At 48.1% G+C, this 16,068-nt stretch overlaps 1 protein-coding gene across 1 annotated transcript in view; it reads left to right on the top strand.

Moving 5' to 3' along the window:
• LOC119392185 (homeobox protein EMX2-like) overlaps positions 1 to 16,068 on the top strand; it is a 94,484-nt gene that overhangs the window by 49,491 nt on the left and 28,925 nt on the right. Inside the window, exon 2 of the mRNA XM_037659670.2 lies at positions 11,221 to 11,393. Coding sequence (XP_037515598.1) covers positions 11,221 to 11,393 — 173 coding nt within the window. The remainder of the gene's footprint in view (positions 1 to 11,220; positions 11,394 to 16,068) is intronic.

Here is a 16,068-nt window from a genome sequence, read left to right as displayed (position 1 = left end):
TTTCTATAGACGGTTTCGCTGTTTACAAACACAGTCCCTGGACGACTTCCAGTTTCGTGCACTGACGTATAATTGGCGGGGAAGAAAGCCTTGGCAGGTAGCCCGCAGATTTTCAACGCTTCTCACCCTGTGCCTAGCCAAATATTTCAAATAAAGCTGCTTCTAATCTATACCCAACATTATAAGAGTTAGTCCTTAACTTATGCGCCTTCCTTTTATCTGAAGGCGGAAGAAGGGTCTTTTCTTGCTATGACATAAAGTAAAAACACGCTTTCCGCTTCGGTGTTAGAGAGTGATAAATGAAGAACCGGAAGTTTATTGGGCTACGACACGTGCCGCTACTATCGCAGTCTTGAAACAGTCTATAACGCGAATATTGATTCACTTCTGAACGTATATACCATGACGACGTCATAAGGCTTCGCAGAAACTTCGCTTATCCGTTCTGTGTATTGTCCGCGGGCTGTATCACAGACTCCTTTGAGTCTTTATACTGTGGCATGTACCGTATAGCTGACCCGTACAGCTATCCGCGTGGATAAGTGAACAGCCTCGATTAATATTATTATAACTTGTTAGTAAAAGCCTTCAGCTGCTTTCATTGACATTTTCACAACACAACAAGTAAGGTCTTTCGGAGCAAGTATTTCTATGTAAATATATAAAAAATGCGAATAAGTTTGCAGATGGATTAGTTGTATAGGTTGGACAGCAAACAGTATATGCATGCGCATGGGGGGGGGGGGGGGGGGTCTAACCACGTAACGGGAGCGCGCCAAGTCTGCCCCATACCTCTACTGAGTTGCATCTGTCTTGTCATTCTTTGAAGTGCACGGCTATGGCCATGGAGAGATTGACGATAACGACGGCCGAGGACGCCATTTTGCGTCCCAAGACCGCTTTACTTCCCATCATTACCCGAAGGCAAAGCGGTTGTGAGAAGCTCGTCATCGCTTCATTTTTGTGTTTGCATACACTGCGAAGCTTGTTTTCTTTCGGACTCAACCAAGTTGGGGAGGGGAGGGGGGGGCTGCGAAACTTGCCCCCCCCCCCCCTCTTCCTAATGTAGAACCATGCGCACGCATATGGCAAACAGCATCGTTAAATAAATCACGGCTTGACGTTGTGAGGGGTAAACCGCCCCGACATATTCTAGTAAGCTTTAACAAATAAATTCATACGCTGTGATAAATAAACCACTGAAGCATTATTTACGCAGATTTTCTGCACGCAGTTCGCACAGTATTACGTAACAAGGCCATTTTTTTTCTTTGCTGTTACCTGCTGTTACCCGTTTGCCGGGAATTTCAGAAGCAAAACGGCGATTTAGTTAGCTGGATGATGATGATAACGACTATGGCAATAGTTACGATAAAACGATGACGGAAATTTAAGGAAAGTCTATGCCTTTCAATTTCGTGCGCTAATCATGCTTTCTTTTTATTTCGCGAAAGAACTGCGTACAGTGCTATGAAAGAGCAATCCATCGGTGCGAATTCATTCAGTGTTTTTCTTCTTTGCGCTTGCTCTAAGCATCGTGCAGCCTGCAAACAGCGCGCGACCGGTGCATTACTGCTGTGTAAGCGTTGCACGTCGTCGCTCGATTGTGTGACGTATAGTTCAGCAAGCAGGACAACGGCCAGAGAAATGCGCGGTCGCATGCGCACTTGCTGAGGGGAGATGCGGCGAAACATATAATGTGGACTTCATTCTGGCTTTTTTCCTTTCTTCGCCTAATGTTTTCAAAACCATCATTTACTATGACCGATCGTCCGTCTATTTCGCGGTAGAGCGCAAGGACAATTGTGATTTCAGCGCTTCAAGATATCTCGACAAAGCTTTCAGTCCGTTTATAAGGACTTGCGGAATATATATAACTTTGCGCATGCAAGACGAAAGCGATTAGTTACACTTATGTGATAACTTGTCAAAAGCGCATTAGTTCGTATTATTTTGGTTTCGAAAATTTTCTCTAATTACATCCCGATCGACGCATTGCGGCGTCTCACGTCGATCGGCAACGTGTAAAATTTGAAGATTTATGCGTCCTGGAGTTTTAATTATGCGCAAAAACCACGATATCTGTATGAGACACGTCACAGTGGGAGATTGCGGATTAATTTTCACCGCATAGAGTTCTGTAAGCTGCCATTAAATTTCAATACGAATGTTGTTATCTTATCTAGGTTTTTCTTTCTCGTGCATTGCCCTCCGATCGTAATGCGGCCTCCCTGGTTGGGAAGCGAACCAGCGCACTCGAGCACATAACAGCGCCAAATGACAGCCGCAAAGCGGCGGATTTGGCTAAATATTGAGCATTTCAGCTGCATGGATCATTGCGTGTGCGAAATATGTTTATGTATAGTTCACATAATTATAAATACGTGGGTCTGAGGCGGAAATCGTTGTTTTTGCCAACCTCTGCGCCGATATCAATAGTTCGTTTCAGATTAAAGTAATTGAAGAAAACCTTGAAATATATAGCTTATATTAACGGTTGTCATGGTTGTCAATGTGTGCTATGAACTTTTGTTGTTGTTGTTGTTGTTGTTGTTTTCTTTCAATTCTTGACGGTCCAAAATTCCAAAAAAAATTCGGCAGATCCCACGCGTTGTGGGAATCGGTTTCATGCGAAGCAGTCAGCGAGTACTTCTATGCTGTATTTTATGGCTTTGAGCCAAGCGTTACGAGCTGGATCGATGTGTTTTTGTAAGTGTAGTAGCTGTGTGCACATCGTGGGCTTACCAGGCACGTCGACAACACTGAGTGGCGTTCAAAGAGTAAATTATGATGCGATGTAACGTCAGCCCTCACGTTAGAGTAGATACGTCAGTATTATCGAAAATAAGCGCATTTTATGGTGCAATCATGTGAATATCACACGTAACTGTCGTTAATGTATTCCACCTGGGTCGAGCAATGCTTCGATAATAGCTTCCTGAATCATAGGAATACAAATGTAATGTTTATTAGACCGCTATAAAAGCAGAGCCAACACTGCAACCACAGACGCTAATCTGATATGACGCCTGTATGGTAGTTGTACATGTGTAGTGTTTATTGCTTTCTTGCAAAATTAGATAGCCAGCACCAGAAACACAACAGACGTTGCACCGACATCACGGCTGCATAGGCTGTTTTTTCCAAACCACTTTATACACCTGGCGTGGCTCTGTCGTAGAATACCCGACTGCCACGCAGAATGCTTGGGTTCGATTCCTGCTGGGATCCTAATTCTTATTCTTTCCGTTCGTCGGGTCAACGCTGCCGATGTCGGTTTTTCTTAACGCTCTCTCATTGAAATTACGAATGTCTGTTCTCGCCGTTCCTGGGTAGATGTAAACTGTCAATCACCTGTGGCGCATACCCGTACACCGCGGCCCGTGGTAAACGGGTATGTGCCACACGTGTATGGAGGAAAGGGTTTGACGACGTACGGGACAGGATTTTCACGTTATTCATGTCAAGACCAGACATTCATATTCGTCGAATCATCTTAGCCTCACTTGCCAATTTTGGTCTACACCAAGTTAAGGAGGCGATCATGAGAGCACCCAGACGTAGGCGGCTAGATAGATAGATAGATAGATAGATAGAAACGCTCAAAGTGCCAAAGGTTCGCTAAGAAATGCTTCGCACTTAAAAGAAAATAAAAGCTGTCACGTTCACTACTGTGTATCTCAGTAACGAACATCAATATAAGAGAGCTCTTAGTTCGTTAGTGCGTTTTATACTATCTCTCTTGCAAACTGTTATATAGCGTGCGGTTTTATTTCTGTAGACACGGGAGTATTGTTCTCGGAGGATCCTTCAGTATCGCGTTGAAGAGCTTGTGGCTATATGTATCTCGAACGGCCGCAAAGCAAATGGGATGTCGCACGTGGAAGAATCGCGAGGCCTCTGTGGCATTGAATCGATCGACTCGGATGACAGGCGCTATATATTGCCTATATCAGCCGAAATGTGCAATAACATCATATTGTTATTCGCGAAAGTATGTCTCTCCGCAGCCCTTTGGTATACAGAGAAGAGCCTCCATCAATAAACGTCAGCTAGACCAGCTGTCACTTACTGGAGCCCCTTTAAACATCGGCACACGATGTATAGCTGCATGTGTGACGTGTTGTTTTCGAGAAGTTGCCGGACATACATGCATCCAAGGTCCTCACTGTGAGTGACGATGTGCGCTCTGTTTACGTGTGCGGTGCTATAATAGGCGAGCATGTGGGAACGAGGGTGTTTCGACTGGGACATCGTTCCCTGTGTTTGGGGACATCTGCGAGTGGCGCCATCTCTCCGCGGTGGCAGCGGCTACTGTAACCTTATGGGAACTATACGCGAGAGAAGATCATGTTTTGCGAAAAAACTAATTAACAAAAATTTACTCCTGGTACTATACAGCAGATATCTAGCGAAACATTCTGGTAAAATTGCAGAGGCGCACTACAAACCACGTGGGTTTTCACATGGGCCGCATTGCAACGTATTAGATATTCAGGAAGCCGCGTACTGATTGCCACGCAATTTCACCACAATTTTCTGGTGAGCATGTTGCATAGAACAGGGAGTCGATCTTGATGACTACAACTTTTCTTGTCAGATATGATATTGTTATCGCTTATTTCCCATTTAGTTACGACAGGGAGCCGCTGCCGCCGCCGAGAGATGGCGCAACGCGCACATATCCTCGAATCCTAATCGTCAATGTAATTATAAAGAAAGCTAAAAATAAATAAAATACAAGTAAATTAAGAGAGTGCGGGGTTGTTAATTGCCCATGTATGCGGCAGCCTGCACTAAGAGTATGTTGGTGCGGCAATAGTAAACGCGGGAAGACCTTATATTTTCGTTCTTCTTCCCGATGGCGTAAATCATGGGTTGGGGGGGGGGGGTCAGGGGGGTTTTCATTGTGTGCCCTCCTTGTCTTCAGGCTGGGGGGGGGGGGGCACCCCTTGCAAGTGTCCCCCCTTGGGATTTAGCTTTGGAACATCATATTGGAATTGTTTGACAGTTTATCGCGCACTCGTCGTACAAACAACTGTGAACCCTGAAGCCCTTCGAAAAAGCAGAAACGCAGTGCGAAAGTGAAATGTGCTCGTTTGAAAATGTGCTGATTGCACGCGCTTCTTTAAATGCTATACGGGCTACTTCTGACGTGTCGCAAATGTTCATTACGCCGCGCTTTAAAATGCAAAGTAAATAATGCAGGAATCTCGATCATTTACCGTTATTTATTAACGGTAAATTATTAGCGATTGACAATGAAATATGAATCTGATTGCTCCACCGTTATTGTGTTATTCAAAAGAACAATCACCGGTTCACATAAACATGCTTTACACGAAAGACTCCAGGGGTACATCGTGGGAAGCTATGTCTATCGCAGGTATACAGGATTAGGAGTTGAGCTGAAGTTAAAAAAAAAGGTGCTTTACCTTTACGCGTTACAACAAAAAAGTCCGAGTATTTTCATTTGACGGCTAACCCCGAATGATATATTATATAGCTAGGAATATGCTAGAAATTGGCTAATCAGTGCTGTTAGGTTAACCTCCTTGCACCGGCGCCGAGGTACATGCTTGTTTTCTTTATAATTTGAATGCATGATTTTAATTTTCGTGTCATTCAAAATAAAACCTACATTTACGAAAACCAAATGGCCGCCGTCGCAGGATGTGTGCCCCCCCCCCCCCTTGTGATTCTTCCGGATTTACGTGGCCACTGCTTCTTCCAACTGCACAAGGACCGCATGGCAAGCAGTGATCGTGTCGGTTCCTCGTGATTGTTCTTTATTCGCTTTTTGTCCCCCCATTCACGTGCGTAATATACGCAACAGCACGTGCGCCGTGTCTTTTCTCTCCCTAAACAATTCTCCACTTAATTCTTGGTTTGCGCGATGCCAAAGACAAAGGAAGAATAAGTACCTCGGAGCATTCAAAGTTGGCAATATACATTCGAACAATTTATGGCGTTTTGTTGGTCATCAGAACTGCGAAGTACACAGATATCTGCATCCACGAAAGCGACGAGGTGAGAGCAGATTCGGCGCGAGCTTGTCCAATCGAAAATCGGGCATACCCGGGTCGACCCTTCGACACGTTTTACCGTATGCATGGTTTGACGTCGTCGTGTTCGAGTAGACGTGCACCTGGGCGCATTTAGTGACCCTGCATTTTATGTGTGTGTGCTGTATACTCGCACATTCGGTGTCCTCACTGCGTGCTCTCATATCGCATGGGTGAACTTTGTACGCAAAGGCGGTGGGTGGCGGCTGTGGAAGAAAACGTCACGTTTTCTTCCACATGGCGTCTCATTTTGGTTTTGCTTTTCTTTCGTCACTGTTCTTTATTGCCTTTGGCGCCTTGTGGCCGGCCAACGCGGTGCGCAGAAAGAAATGACTTGCCCCCGGTTGTTTTTATTTCTCTGCCGTGGCGTTGTTAGATATATGCTGTGCACAGCGCGGTGCCTCGGCGCTCAGCGAGACTGATGATTCCGGCCTGTCACTCCGATCAAACTCGCGAAACGAACGCCTCTACGCGTGCTCGCCGCCTTGGCGTACAACAGTGGGTCTGCAACATACATATACCGCGTGGCAAAGGCGGATTTATGGTCTGGGATGGAGAGCCGACGTGGTTACCTGGGTGGCTGTCTTATTACAAAGAGAAAGAAGGGCGATACGTGGAGAAATAACAAAGGTTTAATTGTCTATACAACTTTATTTTTAGAAGAAAGCAGCAGGTCTGATGATGTCGCTGCAAGAAAAACGTAAAAGGCGCTCTTCGGGAGTTGGACACAGGTGATGCCATGCATTCGCTGTTCGCAAAGTCGACGCGTTGTCTTATAACACGTCTTCGACATGTTCCCCACAAAACCTCGCTTGCGTCGGCCGCGCTTTCTTTATATATTCAATGCCAGTAGACATAAGAGCTGCGACTAGCCCGCTATGTTAGACGGCGCCGATTACTATAGTAATCGGCGCCCTTCCATGGCGTTTACCTGAAGTAAACGCCATGGAAGGAACGCCGCTGCAACATAGTAAAGTAATAGACCAACCTATGTTAGTGAAATTAATGCGTTTCTTAACGGAAAAGGGCGTTTAAAGCTATCTAGATTGAATGTTCGTTCCGTAAGTGTAGAGCCCTCCGTTTGTTTAAAAAAGAGCAGTGTAGAAAAACAAAGCTGTCATTGGTTTGAGTTTTGTCCAGCGGCTGCAGGAATCGCGCGTTTCCGCGCAACTGAGAAGCGCAGCTTGAATACGGACTTCGTGAACAGCTGGTGACGCAGCGATGTCCTCTCTTTGCAGGGAGCGCTGGACACGCTTTTAAACGCGTTGTGCGTAGGCTTCTCTGCCTGAGAAGCAGATGGTTTAAACCAATTATGCTGGTGCGCACAACAAACGTATACGTTAGAACGAGCGGCGGCGCGCTCTTCGCGAACGAGTAATCATTAGGGAGGCGACGGTGCAAAACACGGGGTGCGAAACATGAACGGCAGAGCGAGCGTTTGGGGTGGTGGGGTGGTGGGGGGTCACAACGGCGAAATGTTATTCGACAGAATTTGCCGGGAATCGAGCGCGGTTTGATCGCGTACTTAGCGAACAAAAGAACGTTCAATTTCGCGGGAACACAGTACGCATCGCTGCTCCTTTATGTACTTCTTTTTTGCGTGTGTTCAACGGGTCTTTCTTTAACGCATAAGTTGCATAAAGAAGCGTGAATAAGGAAGGTTATCAAACGGATGGGGGATAGGTGTTGGGATATTTTATGTGTCACACACCGGGGAGCCGTTATACGAAAAAAAGAAAAAGAGTCCTGTAAGCGTGGTTTTGAATCGATGCTGTTCGGCGAGCGAATGAAGTAGCCAGAAGGAAAAGCCGGCGATAAAATAAGAGCCGGCCGAGCACAACGCTGGGAAGAGCGCTGCCGCCGGCCGACCCAGTTGCCATCGTCATCGTGCTACGAAATGAATGGCGGCGAACGCCATTGGCCGGATGCGGCGACATTGAGATCGGGAGCCCGGCTGGCGGGCCAATCGGCGGCTCGAAAAGGGATCAAAGCGCCGGGGTTAAAAGAAAGTGGGGGAGCTACAGTGAGGGGAGGGTCGGCTTCGATCGGGAACATTAAGTACGCGCAATAGCGGAGTCGGTCGCGGAAATGAAAGCGGCTCTCTTGTCGGCGAAAGAGAAGCCGTGTGGAGCGGTGCCCGGAATGGAGTGGGTTGTCGTATGGGAGGGGAGCAGCCTAACACGGGTGCCAACAGAGGACTGACGCTCGCTATGAACCCCGGCTCAAAGGCCGTACTCGAATCGCTTGAATGGGAAGCCGGGACTATAGGCGGGAGATTTAGTCGTCGGCAGCGCGCCTGCTTCGTGGATGAGCGTCGAGTGGCGGGAAGGCTGCCACTTTGGAGAGGATAGGTGGGGGGGGGGGGGGTCGGGGTGCATTGGATGGAAGCGGGCCTAATGCGCGCTGAAAAGCGGCCGCATATCCGCGACATATGTTTCTGCTTCGCTTTTTCCCGCCGGCGCGCTCGGGCGCGCTTGTCACACGGGGCGCGTCATGGATATTGGAAGAAGAGGTGGTGGGGGGTGTTGAGGGCGACATAGCGTTCTGTGGATGTCCTGCCGACACGGCGGTTTGTTCGGGGACGCGGGCGTGTGAATTATACGTTTGTTAGGGCTCCATTGTGAGCGCCCGTCGCCCACCGCTGGCCCCTGTTATGTATACATGACACACCCCCGAAAAAAATCCATACAACAGCCCCCCCCCCCCCCCCCCCCGTAGTGCCAGCCCGCCCCTTTAGACCAACAGAGATGTCGGAGAGGGGGAGGCGGGTGATATCCGCCCCTTCTTCAAGCGGCTTAGCAGAGACGGCGGCGGCAGATCTGTAGCGCACGACAATGGAAGCATACGACAGTGGTGACGCATTCTGGCGCTCGGTCGAGGCCGACGGGGTTGCAGCGAGTTTTCATAGGGCGTCAATGGAGTCCTAATTCGGCGCTCTGGTTACCAACCGTCGCTGCGCGTTGATGAGCGGGGGCTATTTACAAAGCGCTCCCGAGGACCTCGATTCGCAACGTTTTCTTTAGCCGCGTCGATGGCGTCGTGGAGCGGCGTCCCGCCCATGTTTCTTGCCCGCCTCTCTCTCATCGCGACGTCTGTAGCGTTCTCACGCCGCCATGTTTTTTTTTTTTTTTTTTTTTTGTCGGCGCTTCTCTGCCGCGCTGCATTGTATTGCGGCCTCTCTTTGGAGCGTTCGCCGCCTAAGCACGCATAGCAGTATCCCCTCCTCGTCGCAGGCATCAAATATTTCTGCTTCATATATGCTGTCATTGACATTCATGAATCGCGGCAGCTGAGTAAACACTCCGGCGCTGTGAATTCTAATGCGACTAATGCCGACACTTTATTGTCGTGCGTGGTATACCCTTCTGTACATCTCGCGCGGTGCCCGCAACGTAAAGGAGAAGCACGAATATATAGAACAAGCAGGAGAAAAACAACTGGATTAACCGCACATGTCACCTTGTTCTTTAATGGTTTCCGCTTATTGCGGGACCGTGTTCCTTGCCATATATGCGAGAAGAACGCATCTATGCGTGTGCTGCTAACATAAAGTTATAAATTATGCGACATGCATTTCCGATATGTTTGTTATACCATTCCACACTCACTGCACTCAAAAGCGTTTGAAATTCTGCGGCGGAGTTGTTGTCCTTTCTGGTGCTAGTTATTACCGTCGCCCAATTGTGCTGCTTAGTTGATGTTAGCGGTTGCACAGTAAAGAACTTTGACATGAGAGGGCCTTTCGAGGTTGAGAAACGAACGACTGTTGGTGGCATCGGCGCAGCCAGGTGGAGGTTGGGGAGATCAAACGGCATGAAAATTTGAAAATTTTCACGCGTATATATACTCGCATACGTACAAACACCTGCACAAACATACATAAAGAGTGGTAGAAGCACCTTGCAGAAAAATTCTGGCTACGCCCCTAGTCGGTCGTGTGGAGAACGCGACTGCGGGATTGTGCCAAATGGAATCGAATGCAGTTGAAGACGTTTTTTCTCGACATAAAGGTGCATAGAAGCTATGTTATACAATGCACGGATCCAGAACACACGTTCCAGTGAGCGAACTTTCGGAAGTGGATTAGCCCATTTCACAGCATCTATACGGTATGTCGCAATTGTGTGCGCTAGGCCCACTGGACGCGTCTTTATTGCAACCATGGAGTTGAAACAAGCATTACCCGACCCACGGATCGGGCGTCATATATTGGGCCAAAGACATCAAAGAGATACTGAACGAAATTTTTGCTGCCGAGATTTGCTGCCAAGATTGGATGCTGAAATAGGTAGACACAACCTTCATTTCAGACAGAATTTAGCGGAAAATAATTAATTTAATACGTTTTTTCACAAACTGCCGCGTCTAGCGGCCGTACCGGGAATTAGAGGAAGTGACGTTAACGTCACCGAAAACGGGCGTGCAAACAATGCCAACCGTCGCCCGCGTATCTCAACCAGCTCAGCCCCCACTACGGTTCCTAGAACCACTACGAACGGCACCGGCAGCGAACAAAGTTCCCGGGTGGTGTAAAGCTCCGGGGTTACATCACAGCGCCTTTGTGGAAGGGGGAGAGTGGAATGTAAAGCAGTGGTGGAGAAAGGGAAGTGGCAGGACAGGAAAACGCGAACCCTGCATCCCCCGGGGTGACTTTGACGTCACGGCTCGCGCTGGCGTGCAGCCGCCGCCCGCTGTCAGTCCTCCACGAATACAGACAACTGTTCAAAAATATGTGAAATAAACTCTTTTTACCGTAACAGTCGCGGCTTCTGGGTAGAATTTCGACGTTTTCGTCATTTTTTTTTCTTTTTTTCGTTCAGTATCCCTTTAAGGGGTCATAAGTATAAGATTCAATGTAGACTGAACGGGTACAATGACATTTCCTGAGCGTACTATGTTTGCTGGTTTTTGTCTTTAATGGGTCTGATGATAACGTTCACTGGTGTGGCGTTTTTTATAAAACCAGATTTTATGTCACCGTCCATGCTTAAAAGGCGAGAAAGAATGACACGACGAAAAATGGCACTTGTCAAGCGATCATTTTGCCGTATTAAGAATTTCTTGGAGGGGGTGTTGGAATATTGTTGTTTCAAAACAGTGGGCAGCATAACTTTCAGGGAACAGCTCGAGAAATATTGGTTATTGGTGATCGCAGGTCCCGAGCCGGCGGGCTTCCTGTTGCACCCGTTCCGGAAGCCCAAGCGGATCCGCACCGCCTTTTCGCCGTCGCAGCTCTTGAAGCTGGAGCACGCCTTCGAGAAGAACCACTACGTTGTCGGCGCTGAGAGGAAGCAGCTCGCACAGTCTCTCAGCCTCACCGAAACGCAGGTCAGTGCCGACATGAACAGGGCATGCCTTATGTGTATCATCATGGGCGCGTAGCTAAGGCCGAAAAACCATTTTCATTCGCAAGCGCTCTTTGTCAACGACCGGTCGCCTTGACTTGCATCCCATATGACGGTTGGCTGAAGTGAGCTCTCACGTACAGTCCTATAGCGTTGGGAAACAGGATGGGGGGGGGGGGGGGGGGGGGGAATACTTAGATACATATTCACCAGAAGAGGGCCTTAGCCCGCACTTTTATTATAATGAGCTTTAGAAATAGCCTATACCAAATAGGCTTACATCGTACTCAGAGCCGGCACTGCGACTTTGTTATGCAGGGAATGTGCTTGCTTGGATCACAAAATTCAGTCTGTCTTCTTTTTTGGTGTACAGTCGTCAGCAAGCTTAACTCGAACGCTCCGCGGCGTATCCTGAAACGGTTTGATTGACGCCAGCGCCGTGTAGCTTGCGGTTCTATTGCTGAGGTGTTACCAATGCATGCCGACATACTATCCAAGCATACCGAGGTATTATCTCGGCAACAGCGCCCAGCGCTTCGCGGTTGGCATCAGTGAAACCAGTCCAGGCCACGCTGCGGAGCGTTCGAGCTAAGCTTGCTGGCGACTGTACGTTCTGTTTTTTTATACACCAGGTCACATGCTCATATACTTAGCGCTACTCTCGATGCAGAATAATTGCCATTGCGAATCGGTCATGCGATTTCGCAAGGTTGCATACTTGAGCAGGTATGCGTTGCCAGATGCTGCTGCTGTGGCACGCGTGTCATCGCAATGACCGCCCGCACGGCATAATATACTCGCACAAACTACACGCGTGCATTTTGCCACTTATTGTCCTCGGTTAAGTGCACGTATGTGTAACTGTCTTCGGAACAGGTCTGCACGTGTCCCTGCGAAATTAGTCAGGCGTGAAGCAACCACCTCGCCACTTTCTTCCTGAAATGCTAAACGAAATAAAGTTTTACTTTTTACGCTTGAATCTGTAGCATGTAGTTTCTCGTATACTGCGCAGAGGTCCCACAAAGATAGCCATGAAATAGAGCCATCTTCGGTGGCGTCCTCCTTTCACGCCGCGCCCCGAGGAGGCCGCTGGAAAAGTAAGTGCCGGCCTTACACGACGATGCGTAAATAATCTTGGCTGCAAGTTTAAAGGCCAGTTCAGGAACAAAGATAGCAAGCTTTAATGGTCGGCGTTTCCGGTTTAACGAATATCGTTTTGAGTTGATTGCACTGGCAATGCAAGCAGAAGCGCAATGCGGACTCCCACTTGTAGGCTTTCTTCTCTTTTTGATCTTTTCCTCTGGGCGCATAGTCTGCAGAAGCTTGGCAGTGCATGGTACAAGCAGCAGCGGCGTAAATCATGGGAGGTGGCAAGACCCCCTGATACCCCTCTCCTTGTGCGCAGGCTGGAGGGAGGGGGTGACACCCCTCGCAAGTGACCCCCCCCCCCCTTTTTCAAAAAGCCCTTACAAAGTGCAAAAACGTAGTAAAAAAAGTGAAAGTAGCTGCTTTCCTTTCCGAAAGGCACTGTAGAACACAAGCTTTATGAAATGTTACGGGTTACTTCTGACGTGCTGCAAATGGCTATTATGCTTAGCTTTAGAATGAAAAGTTAATGAAGAATCTCTGATGATCCACTCTTATTTTTATATGTCGATGGTTTGCTGGAAGGCATTGACGATGAAGTATGAATCCGATTGCTGGAATGTGCGCGTAATTTTTAAAAAATCACCGGTTCAAACAAACGTGCTTTACAAGAAAGTTTCCATGGAGGAGTAAATCGTGGTGGGCTATTTCTAACAGGTACACACACACACACACACACACACACACACACACACACACACACACACACACACACACACACACACACACACACACACACACACACACACACACACACACACACACACACACACACTGGGGAATCGAGCAGAACTTGAAGAAAAGTTGTACCTTTATGCGTTATAGCAAGAAAGTGCTAGTATTTTCATTTGATGGCTTAACTCAAATGACATTAACTAGAAATATGCTAGAGCCTTTCGAGTTGCACTCAGAAACTAACTTCATCAGCGTACGTTTCTGCTGTTGGCTGCTTAGTGCTGTTAGATTAAGCTCCCCGATTCGGCATCCAGGCCCATGCCCGTTTCTTTTTTTTCAAAGCATGGTTTTAATGTTTATGCAATCAAAAAAATGAAAACCTATATTTATAAAACCAGAGTGGCCGCCAAGACAAGGTGTTTGTCCTCCTTGTGATTTTTCTGGATTTGCGCCACTGGCAAGCAGTATGGCCCCTGTCCATGCATGGTGAGGGCGGTTGCGTGCTTCGTCTACGTAGGTGGCACCGTATACGCATGTTTCAGCTGCTTTAATTTCGGTGTCTAACAATAACACTAGGTCTTGTACGTTTCATCATCAATATGGTGGCTACGGAGTGGGGCGGAGAAATCTGCGCAATGCGACTACCACGAAAGCAATTGCGCTTTTGAAGCGTTACTAAGAAGAACCGTTCAGCGAGCTATGCAGTCCAAAGCGGGATCGCAGATGTATTCGCCCTGTTTCCAGCATGCTTGATGGATCCGATACTTAGGGACTCGTGCGAACGAATAATGCGATCGCGATACGGTCGCTGCTATAGGTTCTGGCCACTGCTAATTGAGGAGGATAGCGAACAAGCATCCAAAAGGAACAAACATCCAAAAACCAACCGAAAGGGTGGCCACCAAGGGCAGAGCGCGACCACCACACATCAAAACTGGAGCGCGCCAAGAAAAGTGGTCTTGGTCGCTGTTCGCTGTGCTGAAAATTTTTCGCGTGTCTCCCTCCTCGAACACCGCTCTTCGTCGGACGCGGTTCTCGAGGAACGGCAAGATGGCGGCTGCGTTTCGGCGAAGAGGAGAGCAGCAGGCGTGGTTGCTTTTCGGGCAGAAACGGTGGGAGGGGGACGCTTCAAGGCGTGGCCGTCCCAATTGATTACCGAGAGACGGTGATTTATGGACGCCGTTAGCCCCCTCCCTCGCATCCCACCGCTTCGCTGGACCACGCCGTCTGGGCTGCTGCCGATACTCTGCATCCGGATAACGAAGCTAGTCCGGTCCGAAGTTAGCGCGTCGTGAACGCTGTGACATATCTAAGCATGTTGTTGCTGTTTTTTTCCTGTTGTGCTCGAGGATTCAGGGCTGAGCGAGGCCGGGAATGTGGCCGCTAACTCGTACACGATAAGACTACTAAGGACCCTTTTTTTCTTCTTGAAGTAGGCAGTGCAGATTAACAAGGTTAAAAAAAAGAAACGGTCTTTTTATTTTTACGCTGCCTTCTTCGAAATGCAATAAGATGTTGCCCAGCAAACTACCCTCTTAAAGACCCTTTGTGGCCATAGCGCACTGAGAGTTGAAGGGAACCGAAATAAGTCGTGCAGCGATGGCGGGGTGAAGTGATCCAACGCTTCGTTGCTGTTTGGTTGTATACCATTTCGGAACAAGTTTGCTAGAAAGTGAAAGCGTAAGCCTATAGCAGACGACATTTTTGTGGTTGGGCATCTTAATTTTTTATTACGTTCATCGCGTGTATTCATCAGAGTCCTGGGACAGTTGACTGTATACTGTGCGCCTATCTTTAGAGTTACTGTATATGCTACCTTTAGGTAGCAGAGTTGCGCATAGGTCTGACTAGCAACCACAGCTATGCGGCGAAGCCGCTCTTCGTTCTTGCAGGCGGCATGCCTACCGTGTCGCTGATCGACAAGTTTGGCGTGTCGAAGGCCTGTGGTTAACTTAACTGTCGATGTCTGGTGTCAATCCGATTCGCTGCAGCGGCGGCGTAGAGAAACACAAAAATTGGCCCAAGCGTCAGCTTCTCCGCAATGCATGGTTGCTAGCGGCGTTTTGAAGACAGATGCGCAACTCTGCTACCTAAAGGTAGCATATACAGTAACTCTACCTAACTTATTTTTACGGCGCCCCCACGTTTCGTATGACAAACGTATACCACGTACGCGCTGCACTGGCACGCGGTGAGATGCTTTATTACGGCGAGGCTGTATGTGCCCTGGCGAAACCGAAATTCGTCCGTCCTATACGCAAGAACTCCGTATGTGGCACAGAAATGGGCTCCGGAAATTTGGACCACCTGAGGTTCTTTAACGTGCACCTATATCTAAGGACACGGGCCTCAAACATTTTCGCCTCCATCGAAAATGCAGCCGCCGCGGCCGGGATTCGATCCCGCGGCCTTCGGGTCTGCAGTCGAGCGCCATAACCACTAAACCACCGTGGCGGGGCGTGAATACGAGCTACAACGGCGGCGTCTCAACCAATGGCGACAGGCAATCAATATGGATGAAGAAACGTGACAGATATACACTCAGGACATAGATATAACACAGTACTTAAAGCCACGCCGAGGAAGAATTCACAGAGGAATAATGAACATATGTTTGAAGACCTCAACAGCGCGCGTGCATGCGTATGCAAATTCATTTTTTCCAAGAACAACTCAATAATGGAATCCATTACCATTGCCACCGCTCCGATGTAGCTTACTAGAAAATTTTGAGAAAGGCCTTAAAGAATTTTTTTTTGTGTTCGGGTTACCTAAAATTTGATTGTATATATATGAGTTACTGTAGCGCTCGAAATGGTGTTGAATTGTGCAAAAAT

Source organism: Rhipicephalus sanguineus, chromosome 1 (assembly GCF_013339695.2).
Source record: "Rhipicephalus sanguineus isolate Rsan-2018 chromosome 1, BIME_Rsan_1.4, whole genome shotgun sequence".
Classification (NCBI taxonomy): Eukaryota; Metazoa; Arthropoda; class Arachnida; order Ixodida; family Ixodidae; genus Rhipicephalus; species Rhipicephalus sanguineus.
Note: the sequence above shows the minus strand (reverse complement) of the source record. Positions and strands in the feature narration are given on the sequence as shown.